Genomic DNA, 27,003 nt, shown 5'->3' with positions numbered 1-27,003 from the left:
TGGGTAACGAAAATTCCTTCCCAAAGTGTTGTTTGTTCACAGATTTGAAATTTGATTAGCAAAAATTACTGGAGTATTCAATCTCATTATATGTAATTAAAATTTGGTCATGGATTTATGAAAGATAAAATCTAGTTGTAGTTTTGAGGCGATTAACTTTTAACGATGAGGTTGATGAGTTAAGTTGCATTCAATTAATTATCCCTTGCTAACCGTAAGGATAAGGGTAAGCCTTGTTAGTTGTTTACTAATTGGGATGAGATATTAGCATTCCTGATCAATCTAGAGTGTGGTTTCGTTATCCAATCTACGGTAGACCTGTTGGAAATTAAACTTGATAAAAGTTGTTGATAAAATTTTATGGAGATAGAAGGGTGAGGTGGCAAGTCTTGACTAGAAATAGGATAGAGATAGAACTTGATGAATTGATAATTTTGATAAGAGTTCGTGGAGATAGAATTTAAAAAAAATATATATCATGATTATCTCATATTAGTGCTTATCCAATAAGCCTATAAATATGTACTTTTTTTTCATGAATGAACAAGTTGAGTTTTCTATTTTCTTCTACTCCTCTTCCACATAGAGTTATTTCTCCTCTTTCACATTTTTCCTTCTATAATTCTTTTTTTTCTTTTCCCATAATTTTTGTTTCCAACAAAGTGGTATCAGAGCCATGGCTAATGGAGATATGGTTCCCTTCCAAGTTCCAGTACTCAAAGCGAGTAATTATGACAATTGGAGTATCAAGATGAAGGCGCATCTTGGAGCTCATGATGTTTGGGAAGTTATAGAAAAATGCTACATTGAGCCTCGTGATGACTCGACGTTATCTCCAACTGAAAAAGACAGTCTGAGAGATTTAAGAAAGAGAGACAAGAAGACTCTCTTCCTCATTTATCAAGCTTTAGATAAGGATGATTTTGAGAAGATTTCAAGTGCTACTTCAGCCAAGCAAGCATGGGAAAAGCTCCAAGTCTCATATCAAGGAGAAGAAAAGGTAAAAAAGGTACGACTTCAGACATTAAGAAGTCAATTTGATACTCTTTGTATGAAAGAAGGTGAATTAGTATCTGATTACTTTTCTAGAGTATCTACCATTTCCAATCAACTAAAGAGAAATGGTGAGAAACTAAAAGAAGTAACTATTATTGAGAAAATTCTTCGATCATTGGATTCAAAATTTGATAGCATTACAACCATCATCGAAGAGACCAAGGATCTACAAGTCATGACAATTGAGCAACTCCTGGGTTCATTACAAGCCCATGAAGAAAAGAAGAAGATAAATGAAGAAATTACTCAACAACTCCTAAAGACGACTCTTCAACCGACAAAGAAAGATGAAAGCTTCAGTAACAATATAAGTCAACGTGGAAGAGGTCGTGGATATGGACGAGGCCATCCTAATGAGCAAGGATGGGTCTCCAACAACAACAATGAAAGAGGAGAACATTCAATAAGAGGACGTGGAAGAGGGTATACAAACTCGAGGTATTATAAATCTCAAGTTAAGTACTACAATTGTGACAAATTTGGACATTATGCAAAAGAATGTAGATTGCCCAAGAATAAAGTATATGAAAGAGTAAATTATATGGAAGAAAGGAAAGAAGAAGATGGCACCCTACTGCTAGCGTATAAAGATAATGAAAGAGAAGAAGATACAATTTGGTATCTCGACACTGGTGCAAGCAATCATATGTGTGGGAAAAGAAACATGTTCGTAGAGTTTGATGAATCAGTTGGTGGTAATGTATCCTTCGGAGATGAATCAAAGATTGAGGTATAAGGCAAAGGTAACATTCTCATCCGTTTGAAGAATGGAAAACATGAATTTATCTCAAATGTTTTCTTTGTACCAAATATGAAGAGCAACATCCTAAGCTTAGGACAACTTTGGGCAAAAGGGTATGATATTCATCTAAAAGATGGTATGCTCATCTTGAAAGATCATATTGGTTGCTTAATTGCTAAGGTGCCTATGTCAAAAAATAGAATGTTCTTACTTAATATTCAAAATGATGTCGTCAACTGTCTCAAAGCTTGTTACAAAGACATCACTTGGCTATGGCATCTTCGATTTGGACATCTGAATTTCGAAGGACTAGAACTGCTTTCAAAGAAGGAGATGGTGAGAGGACTACCTTACATCAAACATCCTGATTAAGTATGTGAAGCATGTCTACGTGGGAAGCAATTTAGAAGAGGTTTTTCAAATGAGTCAAGTTCAAGAGCTCAAAAGTCTCTTGAACTTATACATACAGATGTTTGCGGTCCGATAAAGCCAAGTTCACTTGGTAAGAGTAATTATTTCATTCTTTTCATAGATGATTTTTCTCGGAAAACTTGGGTATACTTCTTGAAGCAAAAATCGGAGGCCTTCGGCATATTCAAGAAATTTAAAGCTACCATAGAAAAGAAGAGCGGTCTCGAGGTCAAAGCTATGTGTTCTGATCGAGGAGGAGAATTTACCTCAAAGGAGTTTCAAGAATTTTGTTAAGCCAACGGAATACGACGACCCTTGACAGTTCCAAGATCCCCTCAACAAAATGGAGTGGCAGAAAGAAAGAATCGAACCATCATTGACATGACAAGGAGCATTCTCAAAAGCAAGAGGCTACCAAAGGAACTTTGGGCAGAAGCGGTTGCATGTGCAGTATACTTATCCAACCGATCACCAACTAGGAGTATGTGGGGCAAGACACCACAAGAAGCGTGGAGCAGAAGGAAATCTAGAATTTCTAATCTAAGAGTTTTTGGGAGTATAGCACACGTTCATGTGCCTGATGAAGCAAGAAGCAAACTGGATGATAAAAGTAAGAAATTTATTTTTATTGGCTATGATACTAACTCAAAAGGGTATAAGTTATACAATCCAGATACTGGGAAGACAATCATCAGCCGAGATGTCATATTTAATGAAGAAGAAGAATGGAATTGGGAATCTCAAAATAAAGATTACAACTTCTTCCCATACTTTGAAGAAGAAAATGTGGAGCAACCAAGGGTAGAGCAAACAAGAGAGGAGCCTACTACTCCACTAGTAACACCAACATCAAGTACTCAAGAGAATTTATCTGCATCAACTTCAAGTGAAAGAGTACCACGCTTTAGAAGCTTACGGGAAATTTATGAGGTAACTGAAAATCAAGATAATCTTACTCTATTTTGTCTCTTTGCGGATTGCGAGCCTATAAATTTCCAAGAAGCTATAAAAAACAAAAGGTGGAAAGATGCAATGGATGAAGAAATCAAGGCGATAGAGAAGAATGACACATGGGAGTTAACGACACTTCCTAAAGGACATAAGGCGATTGGTGTGAAGTGGGTGTACAAAATAAAGAAGAATGTCAAAGGAGAAGTTGAAAAATATAAAGAAAGATTGGTGGCAAAAGGCTACAGTCAAAGATCTGGCATTGATTATGATGAGGTATTCGCTCCCGTTGCTCGATTAGAAACTGTCAGACTAATCATTGCTTTAGCAGCTCAAAATAAGTGGAAAATACATCAAATGGATGTAAAATCTGCTTTTTTAAATGGAGTTCTTGAAGAAGAAGTCTATATTCAGCAACCATCAGGTTATGAAGTTAAAGGACAAGTAGACAGAGTTCTAAAATTGAAGAAGACTCTTTACGGGCTAAAGCAAGCACCAAGGGTATGGAATAGCCGAATAGACAAGCACCTGCAAGAGAAAGGCTTCATCAAATGTCCTTATGAACATGCATTATACATTCAGAGTAAGGATAAAGATGTTTTGATTGTATGCATATATGTTGATGACTTAATTTTCACAGGAAGCAATCCAAATATGTTTGGAGAATTTAAAGAAGCAATGACTAAAGAGTTTGAGATGACTGATATTGGGCTCATGGCATACTATCTGGGCATTGACGTAAACCAAAGGGAAGATGGAAACTTCATCTCACAAGCAGGTTATGCAAGAGAGATATTAAAGAAGTTCAAGATGGATAACAGTAAGTCTATGAATACCCCAGTAGAATGTGGAGTCAAGCTATCAAAGCATGGTGAAGAAGAAAAAGTTGATCCAACATTTTTAAAAGTTTGGTTGGAAGTTTACGATACTTGACGTGCACAAGGCCTGATATTCTTTATGCTGTTGGACTTGTTAGTCGCTACATGGAAGATCCAACTACTACCCACCTTAAGATCGCTAAGAGAATTTTACGCTATATCAAAGGTACGATAGATTTTGGATTACTTTATTCAACATCTAACCACTTCAAACTTGAAGGATATAGTGACAGTGATTGGGGTGGAGATATAGATGATAGAAAGAGCACTACAGGATTTGTGTTCTTTATGGGAGCTACAGCTTTCACTTGGATGTCGAAAAAATAACCTATTGTCACACTTTCTACTTGTGAAGCAGAGTATGTGGCTGCGACTTCATGTGTTTGTCATGCTGTTTGGCTCAAAAATTTATTGAATGAGTTAAGTTTACCACAAGAAGAGGCAACCAAGATACGAGTTGATAACAAGTCTACAATAGCACTAGCAAAAAATCCAGTCTTCCATGATAGAAGCAAACACATCGATACACGCTTTCACTATATCAGAGAATGTATTACAAGAAAAGAGGTGCAAGTGGAATATATAAAGTCTCAATATCAAGTTGCTGATATTTTTACCAAGCCACTCAAATTTGAAGACTTCATCAAGATGTGATATTTGCTTGGAGTTACAAAATCAAGTTTAAGAGGGGGTGTTGGAAATTAAACTTGATAAAAGTTGTTGATAAAATTTTATGGAGATAGAATGGTGAGGTGACAAGTCTTGACTAGAGATAGGATAGAGATAGAACTTGATGAATTGATAATTTTGATAAGAGTTCGTGGAGATAGAATTTAAAAAAAAAAATATCATGATTATCTCATATTAGTGCTTATCCAATAAGCCTATAAATATGTATTTCTTTTTCATGAATGAACAAGTTGAGTTTTCTACTTTCTTCTACTCCTCTTCCACATAGAGTTATTTCTCCTCTTCCACATTTTTCCTTCTATAATTCTTTTTTTTCTTCTCCCATAATTTCTGTTTCCAACAAGACCTAGGCTTGATGGTGTTATTTATTGCAGGTTTCTGATGCGAAACAGGGGCCCTAACTTAAAGACATTCAACATGATCCACAGAAAAAAGAGGGTATTTTCTTCCCTTACTTTCATTAGTTATTAACCTTGGTGCATGATTGTTATATTGGATGGTAAATTATATTTATCTTGACTCTATTTCATTGCTTCCTTAGTTTATACTTATTTTTCTTTCTTTGTTGATCAGCTATATTCATCCAGTCTCACCTAACTATTCATATCATGTAGAGTACATACGTACATGGCGTGTATAATATGAAGATGATTATAGTTTGTTATATTTATATATCATGTAGTGTACACACGTGTGTGGTATATATATATATATATACCTAAATTTTCCCTTCCCACCCACCCAACCCCTACTTTCCTTCAACACAGTCAGGTTTCTTCCCTCTCCGCAACAAGTAAGAGGAGCTCAAATGTAACATATTTTTTATTTCTTCCCTCTCTACAGCACCGAGCATTGCCTCGCCAGGCGACGAGCGTCCACTTCACTTATGGCTGCACTCAAGGGGGCCACAACATCGCCAGGCCACTAGTTCACTAACGGCCAGTTTGTAAACCGACACGCACGAGGAGGTCGTTGCCTCGCCAAGTATTCGGTTCACAAACGACCACACACTAGGGGGCCAAAGCCTCATTGGGCAATGACCTATGGTGAGGTAGCGACATCGCTACTCGCTTTTGAAACTCTCACTCTTTTCTTTTTTTCTAATTAATTTGATCTGCATTGGTTGAATAATTATAGGGATTTTAATCATAAATTGGTTGATTTTATTGACTGTGAATATAGTAGAGAAGTTATTTAGTTGTGTTTGTTGTTGGTAATTATACATGATGCTTGTGATGTTTGTAATTAGATTATGTGTGATCCCGTCCGGAGGCTGAGTCGGACGGAGGTCGGTCGAGGTGTCCCGATGGTTGACGGAAGGTCGTAGAAGATGATTCGGCTCCCACGGGTGGTTGACGCTGCTGCAGGACCCTGCGCACACTCAGACGATCTCCCCTCCCACGTTAGAGACCGAAACCCAGTCCTTTTTCCCCAGAAAGAACAGAGAGAAGCAGAAGGAAAGACAGTTGTGGAAAAAAAGTGACGAGAGGGTGTGTGCGCGTACCTGCATACCAGGAATTTCTCGCCTTTTATGCCTCCCCCTTCTGGAGCCTGCCATCCTGTCAGAAAAAACGTTAGACGCTGGGCTTTGTCGCCTAGTTCTGGACACCTGTCGTGCTTCTATTTGTCGCGCAAGCATCTTTCCGTTTAGGAACCTCCGCCTTCATACATGATTTTGTCCTGTAGTGGGGGACAGCTGGCAGGCTACTACTGGTTATGAGGGCATCTTTTCGTTTTAGGAACCTCTGCCTTCGCCCGCATTGTTGATGTGTAATGACTCTCCTTGACGGACCATTAAGATTCTCCGCACCCGTATTACTTAGCTCCTTCGATCCATTGTATCCCTGCACCAGCCTGCACCTGTGATTCGCATTTCCAAGCCTCCAACTCGCAGACCTGCAGCCCAAGCTGTCTAGACACAGCTACGCTGATCCTCAACCTGCATCCTGCACTTTGTACTTCCTGGCCCTCAACTGCAGGTCTGTAGATCGAGCTGCTTCTGATCAGCTCTGCCAATGCCGACCCACTGGCCTATACTTCCAGTTCTTGGCGTTTGCTTAGCCCTCAACTGCAGGTCTGTAGATCGGGCTGCTTCTGATCAGCTCTGCCAATGCCGACCCACTGGCCTATACTTCCAGTTCTTGGCCTCTGCTTAGCTCTGCCGATCCCGACTTGCATCCTGCGCTTTGTACTTCCTGGCCCTCAACTGCAGGTCTGTAGATCGGGCTGCTTCTGATCAGCTCTGCCGATGCCGACCTGTGACCTGTGTGCCTCCTGACGTCTTCCCTCGCCTTCCGACTGCTTTGCCCCCTTGATCGATCAGCCTGCCTGACTTCTGACTATCGCACCTGCTCGCCTTTAACCACCCCGTCAGCCTAACCATTGACTGCCACATCACCTTGACTATTGACCACCACGTCCTCCTGACTTTTAACCGCCATATAGCCTTGACTTTTCCAACCCTTTCCTCATGGGCCCCTCCATTACCAACCGTATCAATGTGTTTGCCACAAATAAAAAGAAGAGTTCATATAGGGAAGAGGAGATCGTAAATTCTAAACTCTTGGTCTCTTTCTTGGCTTTGCTTTTAAATGTTATAATGGTACCTTCGGAGTTGTGACCTTTATGTCAGATATTTACTTTAAATAAAAATAAATAAATAAAAATTTGGTACCTAATATCATCTATTGTAATTTGGTCATCAAAACTTAGTAAATGCATTCAAATTGGCTTCATTTCTCATCATTAACATGCACCAACGATGGTTATTAACTTTAATAAAAACAACAAAAACAAAATGTTGGTCAAAATGTTGGTTAATGATGAGTAGTAGAATGTTTCTCTGAAGATAATTGGCCAAAGAGGACATAGTAAGCATAAGTTGAGTGAATAATCATAACATCTATTTCTTTTGAGTGGCATGCATGTTTTCCATGTCAAACTAAAAGCAGATAGATTGAACTTTGTTCACTTGCATGGTCTTACTACTTCTATGTTTACGAACCTTTAAAATATTCTTTTATGTAATTTACACCATATATTTATTAAATGATAGCTCACTCACATATCATCATTTTTTATGTTTTTAATGGCCTTAGAAGGAAGTAGCTGCAAATGTTGATTTTCTTTTCTGCTAGTATGATGTGTGAAATGTCTTGTAATCATTAATCATAATTTTATATGTGCAGGTGGGCTAAAGTTCCACTGGATTTTGATAGATCTTTGTATAACCAATTAACCCTATAAAGGACGTCACTGTATGGAGATTAGTTCATGTAAACTTTATATTAGGCTAAATGTTTAGTAGGAAATTCTGTAGAATCTGTTTCTAATTATCAAATTTGATAATTGATAGTAGCAACACTACTATAATTGGGTAGTAAAAAATTGGAAAGGGCAAATAGAAAAGAAGTAATTTGTTTAGTTAAAAAAAAAAAGTTTGTCATGCTTTTGTATAAGCCGTTAATAGAAAAATTATGATGATGTAATAAATTATGATGATGTGGTAGATGAATTGAATGTTTTAGATTAAAAAGCCACCACTCTATTGGAAAACATTCATAAATCATCTAAGGTCATGATTATTACTCTTGCTGTTTGCTTCCTTTGCAGAGTGAAATTACCTTGCACACTTTGTGAGTTGAACTTCGGGACTTTGTGTAGTGCATCAAATTGCATACCACATCAACCAATTTCCACTTATGCCTTTTATCAAAATCTAAGTTTAATCGTCAGTGCTAACTGTAGGACCGTTGCGACCGGCTAGGAGGGGGTTGTTGGATAGCCCTGTAAACACAAAAATAAACAACCATTCTCGAACTCTTTAAGCTAAAACTTGCATAAATAATGCAAAGCAATAATTAAAAACATAAAAGACGAGGCACAAGATATTTACTTGGTTACAACCGATATGGTTGTTAATCCAAGGAAGATTAAACGCACTAAAAACTCCTTTAGACGGAGAAACCTCTTACAACATTGAAGCACAGAAATAGAAGCTCAACTACAACTCTAAAGCACACAAGCGTTGGAAATGAATTACTCGAGTTTGTTGAAAAGCTTCTGGACCAATGCTATATTTATAACCTTGGTCGGGGCGCCCCGAAGGATTCCGGGCGCCCTAGGGGGGATAAAACTTTATCCCCAACGTTCGGATCGTGTTTGATGTGATCTGGTCAAGATTCAAGGTTCGGGCGCCCGGAGCCATTCCGGGCGCCCCAGGCTGTTCCGGGCGTCCGGAATGGTTCCGGGAGCTCGAAGCACTATAGTCAACAGGAGTTGACTTTTCTCCGTCGGGACCTTCGCTCCGGTTCAGTTCGCCTTGGTCCGGGTCTTCAACTCGGGATCCACTCGCTTGGGTGATCTCTGCCATCCGGAAAAGGGTTCACCCGAACCCAAGTTCCGGTCTTCTCGAGCAGGCTTCCGCTCCGGCTCCTCGTCCCTCAGAATCGTCGCATGATTCCTTCTCGTCCGCCAGCGTACTCATCCACAGTCTTCGTCCCTCAGTCGCACCGAGCCCGTCGGCTCTCTCCCGTGCCGACCTTCTCGCTAGCTGTGTCTCTTGCTCCCCGAGCAATCTTCCGCTTCGGCTTCTCATCCCTCGGAACCAGCGCACGCTTCCTTCTCGTCCATCGGGGTACTCTTCCGTGGCACCTCGTCTCTCGGACGCACCGAGCCCGTCGGCTCTCTCCTCGTACTGTCCTTCTCGCTAGTCACGTCTTCCGCTCGAGTACCTGTGCTCCTAAGCTCCTGCACACTTAGACACAAGGTTAAAAACACACAGGGCCTAACTTAACTTGTTGATCACACCAAAACAACCTTGGGGTTCCAACACTAACTGCACCAATAAGTATGACTCGTGGCTTAAACAGAGCCAAAAGTTATGATCGTTCAACATTTGATCTACAGTTTAGGCTGGAGGCTAACACAACCTGTGTCCGCCAACATGGGCAACAATGTTCAACTATGGAAGTCATCATTTTTGACATGGGTTGTGCCCACTAGCATAACCCCCGCTATGGGATGTGTGGGGAAGCTTTTAGTGTTGTTTTGCGTTCAATTTCTTCTATCTGAAGATCAGAGTATGTTTCTTGATTAAAGCTTCAATTTGATAATCTTTTGAATTCCTTTTTCTTCCCAAACACTTCGTATGTTGGCTTGATGATGAGGCATGGTTAGTCCGTGTTAAGTCTTTTTTCGCTTTATCCTTCCTCTTTTTTGGTCTTAGGAGCACGTTCACATTATGAGATATAGCCAGAGTGTGCTTCTTGCTCCAACTTCACATTCTATGGAATTTATATTTTATTTTTTTCTCTAAAAATATATCCTATCAATAAAAATAAACAAAGAGTAATTTTTTGAAATATATATATATATATATATGATAAAAATTTTATATGAAATACGTTTATCATATCACGTATATGATCTACTTGATTTGGTAAAGTCACAATCGATATCAATACGAGGGAGGGGCCCCAATTATTAAGAGAATGTTTATGAAGATTCAAACATAGGTTTTTAGATTTTAGATTTTTTAGTGTTCCCATGTTAATGATGATATTTTTTTTTAATATAATTTATTGTTATGCGTTAAGAAAGTCTGCATTCTCCCTTAATCTCAATATGAATAGGACCCAACCGTTGAGATGGATTCCATGTAAAAGAGTTAATGTGGGTGGGCTCACTAGGTCATTTTCTTATGTGGGAACCGGATCTTCCCCAACTGTGATTAATTAATGATTACTAAATCCCATTTCATTAGAGGCACCAGTTGCACGAATTTACGCCACATGTTACAAATCTAGACGCCTCAGCAATTTATTAGAGCCGGCCGTTGAAGGCGTCGAGTCGATCAATCTCGGGAAAAGCGGCATGTTTGGAGGAAGATAGTCAAAGTCAAAACTCAAACTCAAATTGCTTATGCGGTTATGCCCAGCCGCAAACTAGATACGATGTCCATATCCATAGCCGAGGAAGAAGTTTTGTTTTAAAAAAAAAAAAAATCATAGAGGCCCTAATCACAAATAAAATTTTGCATGTAGTTTCTACTGCCAAAAACTTTATTTTCATACTCTAACTAAATATAGTAGATATTAATTTATTTAATTATCTCTCATATTTGTTTAGATATAAAAAATTTTAAAATGAATTTAATTCATCTTAAATTCAGCACATTAAATTAGAATTTAGTAAAAAACATGATTCTTTTCCCACCTCAATTAGATAAAAAAAATATACTAATTTCTCTTTAAATAATGTTAATTAGATGAAAAATATACTAAATTCTTTTTAAATGATGCTAAATTTATAAGAAATTATATTAATCGAGACAAAACTCTACTCAATTTTCTACTCTGTAACTAAATATATGGATACCAATTTATCTAATTATCTCTTATATTTTTTTAGATATAGAAATTTTAAAAATTAGTATAATTCTTTTTAAATTCAGCATATTTAACTAAAATATAATATATTTTCTATTAAATTAAGCACGATTCTTTGCTCACCTCAATTGGATAATAAATATACTATATTTTCTTTAAATAGTATTTAATTGGATAAAAATATACTAGATTCTTTTTAAATTGTTTGAATTTAGGAAAAATTATATTAAGCAAAAAAAAAATTTATGAGTAATTTTATAGAAAATATACTCAATTCTAGTTTAAAATACTAAATTTAAGATGAATTATATTCACTTTTAGACTTTTTATGAGGATAATTAGGTAATGATATTTGGATGAAGAAAGTTGCAGTAAATAAAATAAAACCTGGAAATAAAGTTTTTTAAAAATTGAGAGTGCATACAAAATTTAAGTTGTATTTATGGATTTTTCTCTAATTTACCTTTATTTTTTTCTTCATATGTTTTTTTGGGAAGAAAATGAAGGAGATTTTAACAGGTCAAAATTTTCATATTTAGGAAAAATTGTCTTCTTGTATCAAGTCCAACACCTCGATAACAACTTGATGACGTCAAGAATATGCATTTATCGAAGCCGGCGAGTGGATTATAAAACCTTAAACCAGATTTGACATGACGTTACCGTTCACTGCCACGGCGGCTGCTTTGACGGCGACTCATCGCCGGCATCGGCTTCTGCACCTGTCAGGCTTCGAGCACGCGCTGCCTGCGCTTCCCAGTCGGTCTTTCTGACGGAGAGCAACATCAGGGCGGAGCAGGTCGCCTGCGCCGCAAGCATCCCGAGCCAGAGACCCCGGAAGTCGAGTGGCGTCCAGAACGCCAGCGCGACAGCAACCGGTGCACCGACGAGGTAGAACGAACCGAGGTTGATGGTTGCGCCTAGTTTTGGGCGCGCACTGCCCCGCAGGACGCCGCATCCGGTGGTTTGCGGGCAGTTTCCCAGCTCGCACAGCCCCAGCAGGGGCAGCGCAGCCGCCGTAAGCTCCATGATGGGCGCATCGTACGTGAACATCCTCGCCCACGTGTGGCGCACCGCGAGCGTAAATCCGAGCGCCAGGAGCCCCAGCGCGGCGCTACACCACTGCCCGACTTCTGCGGCCCGCCGGGCCCGGTCCGGTCGGTTCGCACCGAGCTCGTTGCCGACGCGGGTGGACACGCTAATGCCGAGCGAGGAAGGGAAAATGTAGATTAGCGACGTGATCTGGATCAGAATCCCCATGGAGGCGATGGTGGCCGCCGGATTTACCAGAAGCCCGCACAAGATGACCATGATCTCGTACCACCACCACTCCAGGCACACGGAGATGCAGCTAGGAATAGCGAGGCCTAGCAACGGTCTCCATTCTCTGAAGCATTCCGACCCAAAGGTTAGACCGCCGGTTCTACGGTCAGTGCCGGAGAAGTAGATGTAGATGATCAGGAAGAGGACGGCGTTAAGGTTGAATAAAACGGATCCAAGGGCGACGCCGCCGATGCCTAGATGGAGGACGGAGACGAGGAGGAAATTGATGGGAAGGTGGAGGACGACGGCGAGGCTGGCGCAGATGGTCAACGGGAGGGTGATGGACTGCGTCCGGAGGTAAATTCGGAGCGGGTGGAGTAAGGACTGGAGGAAAAGGTCTGGGAGGCAAGCGTGGAGGTAGGAGGCGGCGACGGAGGCCAGGGCGGGGTCCTGGCCTAGGAGAAGAAGGAGAGGGAGGATGTAGTACCAGAGCAGAGCAATGGGGAAGGAAGCGGCGAGGAGGAGGAGGACGGAGCGGTGGAGGGCAAAACTGAGGAGGCGGTAGCGGCGCGCCCCGAAGGCCTGGCCGCATATGGGTTCCATGCCCATGGCAAGGCCTGAGAGCACGGAATAGCCGGTGATGTTGGCGACGCCAATGGCCAGGGAGCCGCCAGCGAGGGCGAGATCGCCGAGCCGGCCGAGGAAGAGCATGGAGATGATGGAGCGGCAGTAGAGAAGTAAGCCGGTCAGAACTATCGGCAAGGCGACACTCATAATGGATCTGGCTTCCACAAATGCAGAGCAGGCCGTTCCGCTGTCGGGAGGCTTGGTGGCCACGACCGAGGGCAGGAGTGGCTTCTCGACGACCCCGAAAGGAGCGGTGAGCTCATAGTGGAGGTAAAATTGGCATGGCGGATCTTTGCACATGTTGAAACTCTGGATTTCGAGATTCTGAAAATCTCGTAGTGCTGTTTCTGGTGCGCTGTGAATCCAAGTGGTAACCCTTGTCGGTTTATATAGACATTTTTCGTAACGAATTCAAAATGCTGATCGGCAACGCGTTGAGAATCTGCAGCGTCGACGAAGTCAGAGTTATTATAATTTGGATGGTATCAAGATCAGTACTTTTTTATTATAATAATAATAATAATAATAATAATAATAATAATAATTTAAGGACCGAAATTTGATAGGAATATTTTTCGTCTCAAAATCATAATAAATTTGACGAGAAAATTAAAATTCGACCTAAATTAACAACGAAATATGTAACAAAATACTTTCGGCTTAAATTCCCAACGAAAATTATTTCGTCACAAAATTCGTCCCAGATTCTGAGATGAATCCGGGATTCGTTCTAGATTAATTTTTTTTAAATATTAAAAAAAATTATAAGAGACGAATCCATGGATTCATCCCCAACATTGGGACGAATCCTGGATTTGTCCCAGAGTCAAATTTTTTTTTTAAAAAAAAAGAAAAATAATCGGAAGCCTTAAATATAGACCTAGAGACATCAACATTTTATGATACAAGTTTCTATATGTTCGTATCATTCTCTTGATCATAAAAATATCGTCATCTATAATTTTGACCTAATATTTTGAGTGTGGTGATTTTTTAACCTGAATTTACGTAATTTGGGTTAAAAAATCACCACACTAAATATACTAGGTTAAAATTATGGATGAGGACATATTTATGATCGGTACAAAATTAAGAACCCATAGAAATTTATTTCATGAATTTTTGACACATCTAGGTCTATATTTAGTGTCTCCGATTAATTTTTTTTTTTTTTATAATTCTGGGACAAATCTTGGATTCGTCCCAAAATCTGGGACGAATCCAAGATTCGTCCAAGATTTAAAAAAAAAAGAAAAAAAGAAAAATTATTCGGAAGCTCTAAATATAGACATAAAAATCTTGAAATTTCATGAAATAAATTTCTATAGGTTCAAATTTTTTTGTGATCTTAAAAATATCTTCATCCATAATTTTAACATAATATATTGAGTGTGATGATTTTTTAACACGAATATGATCTAATTCATGGTAAAAAAATCACCACACTCAATATATTATGTTAAAATTATGGATGAAGATATTTTTAAGATCACGAGAAAATTAGGAACCCATAGAAACTTGTTTCATGAATTTTTGATATCTCTAGGTCAATATTTAGGGCTTCCAATTGATTTTTTTTTTTAATTTTTTGAAATCTGGGGTGAATACTGGATTCGTCCCCAAATCTGGGATGAATACAAGAATTCGTCCCAAAATCTGGGACAAATCCAGGAATTCATCCCAAAATCTGGGACGAATCCTCGATTCGTCCTAAAATCAAAAAAATAATTAAGAAAATAAAAATGAATCGGAGGCTCTAAATATAGACCTAGAGATTTCAGAATTTCATAAAACAAGTTTCTGTGCATTCTTATTTTTCTCCTCATCATAAAAATATCATAATCCTTAATTTTAAAATAATATATTGAGTGTGGTGATTTTTTAAATGAATAAGGTCAAATTCAGGTTAAAAAATTACCACACTAAATATATTAGGTTAAAATTATGGATTAAGATATTTTTATGATCAGGAGAAAATTAGGAATGCATAGAAATTTTTTTAATGAAATTTTGATATTTTTATTTTCATATTTAGTGAAACATATATAGTTTACTATTAATTAAGTATATTAACCTTCAACGCATGTTTGAATATGTATCTAAAACTTAAAATATAGACCTACAAATGTCAGAATTTTATGCAATAGAGTTTCCGAGTTTCTAATTTTCTCCTGATCATAAATATATACTCATCCTTAATTTTAAAATAATATATTGAGTGTGGTGATTTTTTTAACCTAAATTAGGTCAAATTCGGGTTAAAAAATTACCACACTAAATATATTAGATTAAAATTATAGATGATGACATATTTACGAACGGTACAAAATTAGGAATCCATAGAAACTTGTTTCATGAAATTCTGACATCTCTAGGTTGATATTTAGGGCGTCCGATTGATTATTTTTTTTTTTTAATTTTTTTAAAATCTAGTACAAATACTGGATTCGTCCCCAAATCTGGGACGAATACAGAAATTCATCCCAAAATCAGGGACGAATCTAGGAATTCATCCCAAAATCTAGGACGAATCTAGGAATTTGTCCCAAAATCTGGGATAAATCCAAGATTTGTCCTAGAATCAAAAAAATAATTAAGAAAATAAAAATGAATCGGAGACTCTAAATATAGACGTAGAGATCTCAGAATTTTATAAAACAAGTTTTTATGTATTCATATTTTTCTCCTCATCATAAAAATATCATAATCCTTAATTTTAAAATAATATAATGAGTGTGGTGATTTTTTAAACATGAATAAGGTCAAATTCAGGTTAAAAAATTACCACACTAAATATATTAGGTTAAAATTATAGATTAAGATATTTTTATGATCAAGAGAAAATTAGGAACACATAGAAATTTTTTTAATGAAATTTTGATATCTCTATTTTCATATTTAGTGAAACATATATAGTTTACTATTAATTAAGTATGTTAACCTTCAACGCATGTTTGAATCTGTATCTAAAACTTAAAATATAGACCTACAAATGTTAGAATTTTATGCAATGAGAGTCTATGAGTTTCTAATTTTTTCCTGATCATAAATATATACTCATCCTTAATTTTAAAATAATATATTGAGTGTGGTGATTTTTTTTTAACCTGAATTAGGTCAAATTCGGGTTAAAAAATTACCACACTAAATATATTAGATTAAAATTATGGATGATGACATATTTAAGAACGGTACAAAATTAGGGATCTATAAAAACTTATTTCATGAAATTCTGATATCTCTATGTTGATATTTAGGGCTTCCGATTGATTATTTTTTTTAATTTTTTAAAATCTGGGACAAATACTGGATTCGTCCCAAAATCTAGGATGAATCCAAGATTCGTCCTAGAATAAAAAAAAATAATTAAGAAAATAAAAATGAATCGGAGGCTCTAAATATAGACGTAGAGATCTCAGAATTTTATGAAACAAGTTTTTATTCATTCATATTTTTCTCCTCATCATAAAAATATCATAATCCTTAATTTTAAAATAATATATTGAGTGTGGTGATTTTTTAAACCTGAATTAGGTAAATTCAGTTTAAAATATTACCACACTAAATATATTAGGTTAAAATTATGGATGAGGACATATTTACAATCGGTACAAAATTAGGAACTCATAGAAATTATTTTCATGAAATTTCGATATCTCTATTTTCATATTTAGTGAAACATAGATAGTTTACTATTAGTTAAGTGTAACGACCACCCTTCTTACTACTCTCTAAAGGTGACCACTACTTAACTACTATAGACTCTAAAACAACTAGTGTAGTAAGCTGTACTAAATGTTTTTAGAAAACTCAAAATTTTGGCAGAGTATCTGCTGTTTAGTAGACTAAAATCCAATACATACATCACATGCATTTATAGCATAACTATACTAACAGAAACATATCAAAACTATAACTCAAGAAAGCATCAAGGTACTAACTTACTAACAATTACATCATAGCATGCACTTTAGAACCAAAGAAAACCTCAAGGTCTCAGAATAAATGATATAGTCTCAAAGGTTTTTATGAAAACTCAAAATAACTAAACTATGTTCCCAGATCTCTCCCATAGCTCAGACATCACACGCCCCTCACTCATCTCCTTGTCGCCTTCCTTCGTAAACTTTAGCTTTTCCTTTATCTGCAGTAGGAGGAAATTAAATTTATAAGCGAAATGCTTAGTAAGTACTAAACTATCTCACAAAAACTCGAAAGTGCACAGGATACAAAGGATGCTAAAACTAAAATGCTAAAAAGAAAAGCTACATAGGCTCATCTATAGCAAAACACTAAAATAATCTGCATAGTCATGATATAAGAATAAATCTGCATACTCATGATATACAAGCATAAATCTGCATACTAGAAATAAAGCTAATCATGCTCAATAAACTCATAAGGAAAGCAAATGAAAACTAATACGGTATGCTTAAAATTAAAAGAGCTAATCTTGGTTAGTTCTAAACATAGGTGATACTTGTTTCATTTACTTATAGCTTTATACTTGAAATTAATTCTTAACTTTATTCTTCTCTTTCTTGGGCCCAGGCTTAGTACCATCTTATGCGCACTCTCTAATAGTGACTGAGGTAGCTAGCCTCCAGTCCTATGAGGATAAAGACCTTAGTCTTACTAGGGCCAAGACCTCGGAATTGGTCACCTGGATTTGTTTAACGACAATCTTGGAAGTCGGGTACTAGTCTCTTACTTTAAATTTCTTGTTATCTTTAATACTCTTATATTAAAATGCCTTGGCATTGGTTTAACCACTTGGTGTGCTTTTTGGTCCTAATTTCTAGAATTTGGAATCAACTTAAGACTTGGTCTTTTCTTACTTATCACTTCTCATAATCTTCTGGAAGAGTTTAACATGCTTGTGTAGTAGCAAGAAAAATCTAATTCTGTATGCTTAAAATTAAATGGCTAGAAATAAGATCTTAAAACTGAATACTAGCATGGTAACGAAAGATTTAACTTGCTGGAACTTAAAGAAGCCTACACTGCTTACTTTCATACAAGTTGTCTAGTTCATGCTTGCTAAAATAATAAGAAAACTTAAAATTTCTATTCTTCATAGAATTCTCAATTTTAGAGCAACTGGAAAATATAGCTACGGTTTGTTTACTGCACATGAAGTCTGAAACATGACTTAATCAACAGAGAATCGACTAATCCATCTAATCAAGTTTGGAAACAATTCTAACAATAATGCACTACCAATACGGATCAGTAATATGCCATACATAAAGGGATGCTTACATAGCAGCAAATTTTCGGATTCTAGCAGCACATACAATTCCAGCCGAATGCTAAAGAAACAGTTCAATAAAAACTGAACTAACATGCACGGCAAGTACTATAAAAGGGTTCCAAGAAGACTAACTTTAGCTATGACAAGTCCGAGCAGCCTAGCAGTACATGGAAACACTCTTCAACAGTATTGTAAGAGTTAATTCCAGCAATAACAACTATAGCAATTAATCTATCTACTACCCCCTAGCAACCAGGAATAGCATATACATCTCCCAAGTTCCTCTAGCAATTTAAATAAAGAACCTAACTACATTCTTAGCAAAAACCCAGATCATAGCAATTTGGCACAGCAGCCCTAGCTTATCAAATTCGGCACAGCAAATCTTAAAAGAAACTTAGCATATGATTATGTTCAACAGCAAAATCCGAGAATGACATCTCAACAAAGTAAGGAAGAAAAACCCTAGCATATACTTCTACTCGGCACAGCAAGATCCGGGAGCAAGGAGACTGATATGGGTTAGGTTTTGTGGGTCTCCCGATGAGGAAAGAAAAGGATGAAAGAAAAGCAAGAAAGATAGGCTAATATCGGTCGGGACATGCCTCCATGATGAAGGTAGGGTATAGGGATGACAATTTTCCCCACGGGTTTGGGGCCCCGCGGGGAAAACCCGAAATGGGGATGGGGATCCCCGATTTTTCGGGGATGGGGCGGGTTTGGGACGGGTATGGGAATACTATCCCCATCCCCGAACCCGCCCCGAATACTTGTGATGATGGGAGATACAATGATGTAATTTTGCCAATTCTTGTCAACATACTTTCTTCAAACTTGTGTGTTCATGAAAAAGAACTATAGTTATACAATATCCCTCTTGAAGGAGGCCACAGTGAAGGTCAGATGGAGTATATATTGTTAACTAGGACAAAATTACTTTGGACCTCTAACACACAAGTTTCGACTAATGACATGGGGCGGGGATGGGGAATCCCCGAACCCGTGGGTTCGGGTTCGGGGAATCCCCGAACCCGAAAAAATAAGAACGGGGCGGGGATGGGAATGGCAAACCCGGCCCCGCCCCGCCCCATTGCCATCCCTAGTAGGGTAATATCGTCCGAGACATATTTCCTAAGCAGAGCCAGATTAATATCGGCCGAGACATACCTCCTAAGAAGATATAGGTTAATATCGGTCGGGACATACCACTGGGGCGGAATTAGGCTAATATCGTCCGAGACATACTTCCTAAGCAGAGCTAGGCTAATATCGGCCGAGACATATCGCTGGGATGGAGTTAGGCTAATATTGGCCGAGACATACCTCCTAAGCAGATCTAGGTTAATATCAGCCGGGACATATCGCTGGGGCGGAGCTAGGCTAATATCGGCCGGGACATATCGCTGGGATGGAGTTAGGCTAATATTGGCCGAGACATACCTCCTAAGCAGATCTAGGTTAATATCAGCCGGGACATATCGCTGGGGCGGAGCTAGGCTAATGTCCGATGAGACATACTTCCTAAGCAGAGTTAGGCTAATATTAGCCGGGACATATCGCTGGGGCGGAGCTAGGCTAATGTCGGATGAGACATACTTCCTATACAGAGCTAGGTTAATATCGACCGGCATATAAGAGATAAGTCTATATCGACTAAAATATACCTCCCAGAAAGAAAGCCAAGACCGGTCGATTGACCCACGACTGAGAAAAACACTTAAGAGAATACATTGACTTCGATAGATATAAGGAATATTGGTAGATGGAATTAATTACAGCAGAAGGGGTGAAATGATAGAGATATTTATAATATGTAAATATATGACATAAAATATTTTGGCGGGAAATGTGTTTTTATATTATTTTGCAGGTGCTAAACGACAAAGAAGGTACATCTGGGGTACAAAAAAGATTCCTTAAAAAATAATTCACCACAAGTACACAGATGACGTCATCTCATAACAAACTCTAACGAACCGGGGTCCACTTCATGACTACGGAGGTTATATGAAGTGGTATAAAAGGGGGAATCCTCTCCGTTGGCAAGGTAAGTTGACAAGTTCATATCATTGCACACATTGATAACCCTATTTTTCCGACTACTGTTCATCTTCTTCCTCCTTCTTTCACACCAAGAGAGATCACTAACTTGAGCGTCGGAGGGCCTAGCCAGGGATTCCCACCCCGGTCTTAGGTCACTGACGGTAGTGTTGGTTGTTCTCTTGTGTGCAGACAGCTTGGGGAGCTTTGAATCTGGGTTTCTTCTCTTCAGATTTGGCTTTCTTTTTCATCATCAGATCTCCATACGAAGAAACCTCGGGTGACTCTACTGCTTCTCGATCCGCTTTGGGTTTCTCGGATCGGCATTCGGCGTACGTCATTCTTCATCCGCATGGTGGGTTTCTTTCTTCTGGATTTCCGTCGTGTCCAGCTTCTCAGACAGGATCAAATTTAGCGCTGTCTATGGGAATCTCACCTGAATCTGATTCTACATGATGGAAGAGGCCGGAAAATCAAACCTACTTACTATCAGTCGGGAGGATTTGGATTTTCTCATCAACTCCCATGTCCAGAAAGCCTTGCAGCAACAACAACAACAACTTCAAGCTCATACTGGAGCTACTCTACCAACAGCTCATAATCCGGCAATATCAACTACTGAGCAGTGGAAAGGAAAGGAACTAGAAGAAGAGGAACATGAGTATTTTCCTCCAACTGCTGTTTCTCCGACGAGGCGTCCCCGAGCTTTCCTTTGCACCCCTATGGAGCAGGGGGGTAGAAGGTCTGTGTTCCAAGAATCCTCTGGTGAAGCACCCGATAAAGAAAAGCGTAAGATCAAAATGATAACTAGTGATAGCTCACCTGAGAAGGTCATCTCCCCATTCTCTCAAAGTGTACTGGATGATCCGCTTCCTAAGCGGTATCAAAACCTACAGATCGGGGAATATACTGGAACAACAGATCCAGAAGATCATCTGTTGAAATTTGAGAACGTAGCATTATTACAACAATTCTCTGATGGAGTGAAGTGTCGGATGTTTCTCACTACCCTCGGAGGAGCTGCACAGCTCTGGTTCAAGAGATTACCAGAAAAATCTATTCGAAAATTCAAGGACTTCAAGAAAGTCTTTCTACACCATTTCTCTAGCAACAAGAGGTATCATAAGACTCCTTGGAGTTTGTTTTCAATCAAGCAGTCGACTAAAGAATCTATCTGAGCATACATCAAAAGGTTCAATCAGGTAGCTATTGATGTGCCTAATGCTACTACTGAGATATTAGTAAGTGCTTTCTCTCAAGGTCTGAATGATAATGATTTCTTTAAAGATTTGGTAAGAAATCCCCTTGTTAATTTTGATTCCTTGATTGAGCGGGCTACTGAGTTTATTAATGTAGAAGAAGCTCAAGTTGCTCGTAGAAAGGAGGGTGTCACCTCTTCTCCTACCCAAATTAAAGAGAAAGCTCCAGCCCCTATGCCTCCACCAAGAGGTCCTAGAATAACTCATCCACCTCATCGACAACCAGAGTATCATCCACAAGCTGTACAACATGTGGAGATACAGCCAGAGGCACCAAGGAGGTGGTGCACTTATCATAAAACTAGCAGTCATCATGCTAAAGACTATTTTGTTTTAAGAAATAGACGAGTCAATAGGGAGCGATATCAGAGGCAGAACTACTATCGACAACAATACCCCAGGCAACAAAGTCCATCCAAATTGGAATATCGCCCGATCGAGACTCGGCAGGAGGCAATACCAGTCCCGGCCGGTACTAGTCAAGTATCAGAAAAAGCACCTTCTGAAGTTGTGATGACTCGACAGGAATAAAACAGAAACAATGCTGCTCGAGGCAATATCAATATGATTGCGGGCAGACCCACTGATGGAGATTCTAATAGAGCTAGAAAAGCACATGCTCGAAGATTGGAGATTCATGCAGTAGGGTGCAGCATGGAACGAGCAGCCGACCTTGAAATAAGTTTCGGGCCCAGAGATCTTGAGGGGGTAGAAATACCTCATGATGATGCTCTGATCATCAAAGCTGTGATAGCCAACTACGCCATTGCTCGTACCTTCATAGACACGGGTAGTTCCGTCAATATTATATTCAAGAAGGCTTTCGATCAGCTACAAATTGATCTAAGTGAACTTCAACAAATCGTTACTCCTCTGTATAGATTCACGGGCAATGAAGTACAACCTTTAGGTCAAATAAAGTTGGCCATTTCACTGGGAGAAGAGCCTCTGATGAGAACCAGGAGATCTTATTTTATGGTAGTAGACGCTCCATCCTCTTATAATGTGATATTGGGTCGACTTGCCTTAAACTTGTTTAGGGCGGTCATTTCTACTTTTTGTCAAAAGATCAAATTTCTTGTGGATGATCAAGTTGGAGAAGTATGGGGTGATCAGAAGACAGCCCGAAAATGTTATGTAGAGATAATTCGAGCTGAAGCTAACACCGCCCGAAAGATTCAAAGAATGGAGGTTAACGCCATTAGGGAAAAACAGCCCGCCTTGGTTTATGAAGAGAAGGAAGAAATTCAGATCCAGGCCGGTTGACCTGAAGCTACTACATATATCGCGGCCGATCTTGAGCCTACTCTGAAGGCTGCATTAGTACAATGTTTGGAGAAGAATAATGATGTATTTGCATGGACTCCCAAAGAAGTCTCGGGCGTTTCTCCTACCATTATGGAACATTCCTTGCATGTCTTCCCGGATGCCCGCCCGGTCATGCAAAGAAAAAGAAGTTTTAGCGCGGAACAAAATCAAATCATCAAAGAAGAAATAACCAAACTTATGGAGGCGGGATATATTAGGGAAGTACAGTTCCCAAGCTGGTTGGCTAATGTGGTGTTAGTCTCTAAACCAGGAAATAAATGGCGAGTCTGTATTGACTTTCGGGATCTCAACAAAACTTGCCCGAAGGACTATTATCCGTTACCCAGGATTGATCAGCTTGTTGACTCCACCGTCGGATGCGAATATATCTCTATGTTGGACGCTTATCAAGGTTATCATCAAGTTCCCTTGGCCAAAGAAAATCAGGAAAAGGTCAGTTTTATAACATCTGAAGGTACTTATTGCTATAATGTTATGCCCTTTGGACTAAAAAATGCAGGAGCAACTTATCAAAGGCTTATGAATAAGGTTTTCCAGAAGCAGATTGGTAGAAATATGGAAGTATATGTTGATGACATCTTAATTAAGTCTCTTCAAGCTGCTGATCTGTGCAGGGATATAGAGGAAACTTGCGAGACTTTAAGACAATATGGGCTGAAGTTAAATCCAAGCAAATGCGAAGGGAGGAAAATTCCTGGGATATATGGTGTCCGAACGGGGGATAGAGGCCAACCCGAGCAAGGTCAAGGCACTGCAGAACATGGAGCCACCGCGCAACATAAGGGAAGCCCAAAGATTGACAGGCCGAATCATAGCCTTGTCTAGATTTATTTCTAGATCGGCTGATCGTAGTTTTCATTTCTTTAAAATACTCAGAAAGGCTAATAAGTTTCAATGGAATGAGGAGTGTGATAAGGCTTTCCAAGAATTGAAAGATTATTTGGCTACTCTCCCTATGTTGGCTAAACCTATAGTAGGAGAAACTCTGTGGGTATACTTGTCGGCTAATGAAAACATCGTAGGTTCTATACTAGTTAGACAAGAGGGAAAGGAGCAGCAACCTGTATATTTTTCTAGCCATTTATTAAAAGGAGTTGAGTGTAGATACACTACACTAGAGAAATTAGCTTACGCCCTAGCATTGACTGCTCGGAGGTTGCGCCCATATTTCTTAGCACATGAGATTATTGTATTAACTAACAGCACTCTTGGGCGAGTGTTACTCAACCCAGAGGCATCAGGACGGCTGATCAAATGGACAACTGAACTTGGAGAATATGACATCCAATATCAACCTCGCTCGACCATCAAGGCACAAGCTCTAGCAGACTTCATCATAGAAGTTCAAGGCCCCGAGGAAGAAAACACCTGGAAGGTTTATGTAGATGGTTCTTCAACTAGACAAGGTAGCGGAATTGGTGTTCTTCTTATATCACCAAGGGAAGACAGACTGCAACTCTCCATCAGGTTGAATTACAGAGCTACCAACAATGAAGCAGAATATGAAGCCTTAATAGCCGGCTTGCAAGCTGCTCGGCATATAGGGGCAGCTCGAGTCCTTATCTATTCCGATTCTCAATTAGCAGCTCAACAACTATCAGGTAATTTTGAAATCAATAATGATAGGCTTAAGTTATATGCTGAAGCGTTTGATAAGTTGAAGTAAATATACAAAAGGTTCCTAGATTTGAAAATCAAGTAGCAGATGAATTGGCTAAATTGGCTTCTACTATAGTACCATGGAGTTTAGATAGGCCCGTGGAACAAACTCTGTTAGTATCTTGTATTGAAAGACATGCTGAAGCAGAGATTCAAAGCGATTGGAGGGCTCAGATCATATTATAATTGCAGCAAGGTATTCTTCCTATTGATGTAGAACAGGCAAGAGTATTTAAGAAGAGGGCCGCTCAATACACTATGGTGGGAGAACAGTTATATAAAAGGGCTTTTTCCAGACCTTTGCTTAAATGTATTGGCACAGAAGATATACAGTTTATTTTATGAGAAGTTCATCAAGGTTCGTGTGGTAGTCATATAGGGGGAAGGTCTTTGGCTCGTAAAATTCTGTTAGCAGGATATTTTTGGCCCACTTTACATGAAGATGCTAACAAGCTGGTGAGAACTTGTGTTTCTTGTCAAAAACATCAAAATATCTCACATCATCCTACACAGTTATTGAGAACCTCTATAGTTGCATGTCCCTTTGATCAGTGGGGCATGGACATAGTAGGACCATTTCCTATGGCAGCTGCACAGAGAAAATTCTTATTGGTAGCGGTGGATTATTTTTCTAAATGGGTGGAGGCAGAACCACTTGCTCGAATTACTGAAGATGCAGTTATTAAATTTTTATGAAAAAATATAATCTGCAGATTTGACATTCCTCATAAATTGGTCTCTGATAATGGAAGGCAATTCCAAGGGGATAGGATTTTAGATTGGTGCAACAGTTACGACATTATTCAGGCCTTCACTTCCGTAGCTTACCCACAAAGCAATGGTCAAGCAGAGGTAACTAATAGGGAGATTATTAGAGGTCTAAAAACCAAATTGGATCATGTTGGAGGTAGCTGGGTAGATGAATTACCTAGTGTTCTTTGGGCTCACCGCACTACACCCCGGGAAGCTACAGGAATCACGCCTTTTCAGTTAGTTTATGGAGGAGAAGCAATAATTCCCATCGAGGTGGGGGTAGAGTCTGATAGACAGCGATTATATGATGAGGACAATGAAGGTCGACGACTTATGGAGCTAGATTTGATAGAGGAAATAAGAGATAAAGCTGCTACCCGTCTTGTATCATATCAACAGCGGATGAGGCAAAACTATAACAAGAGAGTGATACCCAGATTTTTCCAAGTGGGGGATTTGGTATGGAAACGAATTAAACCTATTGGAGATGTCAGTAAGCTGGCACCACAATGGGGAGGACCTTACAAAGTGGTAGAAAAGCTCGCATCAGACTCATATTATCTTCAAGATGCTGAAGGGAGAATTTTGGAACGCCCTTGGAGCGCTAATCATTTACAGCCTTATCGAACCTGACCAGATCATACTATTTAAGAAAGTGTTCACAATTATTTGAAGTCCCTGGTGAAGTGAGGACAAATATACCTACAGTTTATGTACCCTACTTCTTTTAATGAAAGCCAGGCAAGACAAATATCATCACTGGAAATAAGTATGGTTCATGCAGATTGATAAATATCCAGAGAACCTTCATTTTCTATTTCGAGCAATCAATAGAAGGAAATCCCAAAAGGCCTATTTAGCTCCCCTCAAAGTTAAGAAACCTTAAAAACTGTCAAGAGGTTAGTACAAGAGTCATATTTTTACATAGACTACAAGTCGATCGGGAAATTCTATGAAGTAACTCGGTCGGGTCTTCATAGGAGGAACCGGAGACTCTAAACCATCTCAGAGCAAAAGTCGATCGGGAAATTCTATGAAGTAACTCGATCGGGTCTTCATAGGAGGAACCGGAGACTTTAAACCATCTCAGAAGCAAAAGTCGATCAGGAAATTCTATGAAGTAACTCGATCGGGTCTTCATAGGAGGAACCGGAGACTCTAAACCATCTCAGAACAAAAGTCGATCGAGAAATTCTATGAAGTAACTCGGTCGGGTCTTCATAGGAGGAACCAGAGACTCTAAACCATCTCAGAGCAAAAGTCGATCAGGAAATTCTATGAAGTAACTCGATCGAATCTTCATAGGAGGAACCGGAGACTCTAAACCATCTCAGAAGCAAAAGTCGATTGGGAAATTCTACGAAGTAACTCGATCGGGTTTTCATAGGAGGAACCGGAGACTCTAAACCATCTCAGAGCAAAAGTCGATCGGGAAATTCTATGAAGTAACTCGATCGGGTCTTCATAGGAGGAACCGGAGACTCTAAACCATCTCAGAGCAAAAGTCGATTGGGAAATTCTATGAAGTAACTCAATCGGGTCTTCATAGGAGGAACCGGAGACTCTAAACCATCTCAGAGCAGAAGTCGATCGGGAAATTCTATGAAGTAACTCGGTCGGGTCTTCATAGGAGGAACCGGAGACTCTAAACCATCTCAAAAGCAAAAGTCGATCGGGAAATTCTATGAAGTAACTCGATCGGGTC

General features: G+C 39.0%; 1 protein-coding gene across 1 annotated transcript; it reads right to left on the bottom strand.

Moving 5' to 3' along the window:
* Positions 1-11,780: 11,780 nt before the first annotated feature.
* LOC122019199 (protein DETOXIFICATION 49-like) lies at positions 11,781-13,304 on the bottom strand. Its single transcript, XM_042576696.1, has one exon. The coding sequence runs from the start codon at positions 13,302-13,304 to the stop codon at positions 11,781-11,783; it is 1,524 nt and encodes a 507-aa protein (XP_042432630.1).
* Between the last annotated feature and the right edge of the window lie 13,699 nt (positions 13,305-27,003).

This window comes from Zingiber officinale, chromosome 9A, assembly GCF_018446385.1.
Source record: "Zingiber officinale cultivar Zhangliang chromosome 9A, Zo_v1.1, whole genome shotgun sequence".
Taxonomy (NCBI): Eukaryota; Viridiplantae; Streptophyta; class Magnoliopsida; order Zingiberales; family Zingiberaceae; genus Zingiber; species Zingiber officinale.
Note: the sequence above shows the minus strand (reverse complement) of the source record. Positions and strands in the feature narration are given on the sequence as shown.

Excerpts from the sequence above, each read along its gene's own strand:
- LOC122019199 (XM_042576696.1), bottom strand. The coding sequence starts at position 13,304 with ATGTGCAAAGATCCGCCATGCCAATTTTACCTCCACTATGAGCTCACC.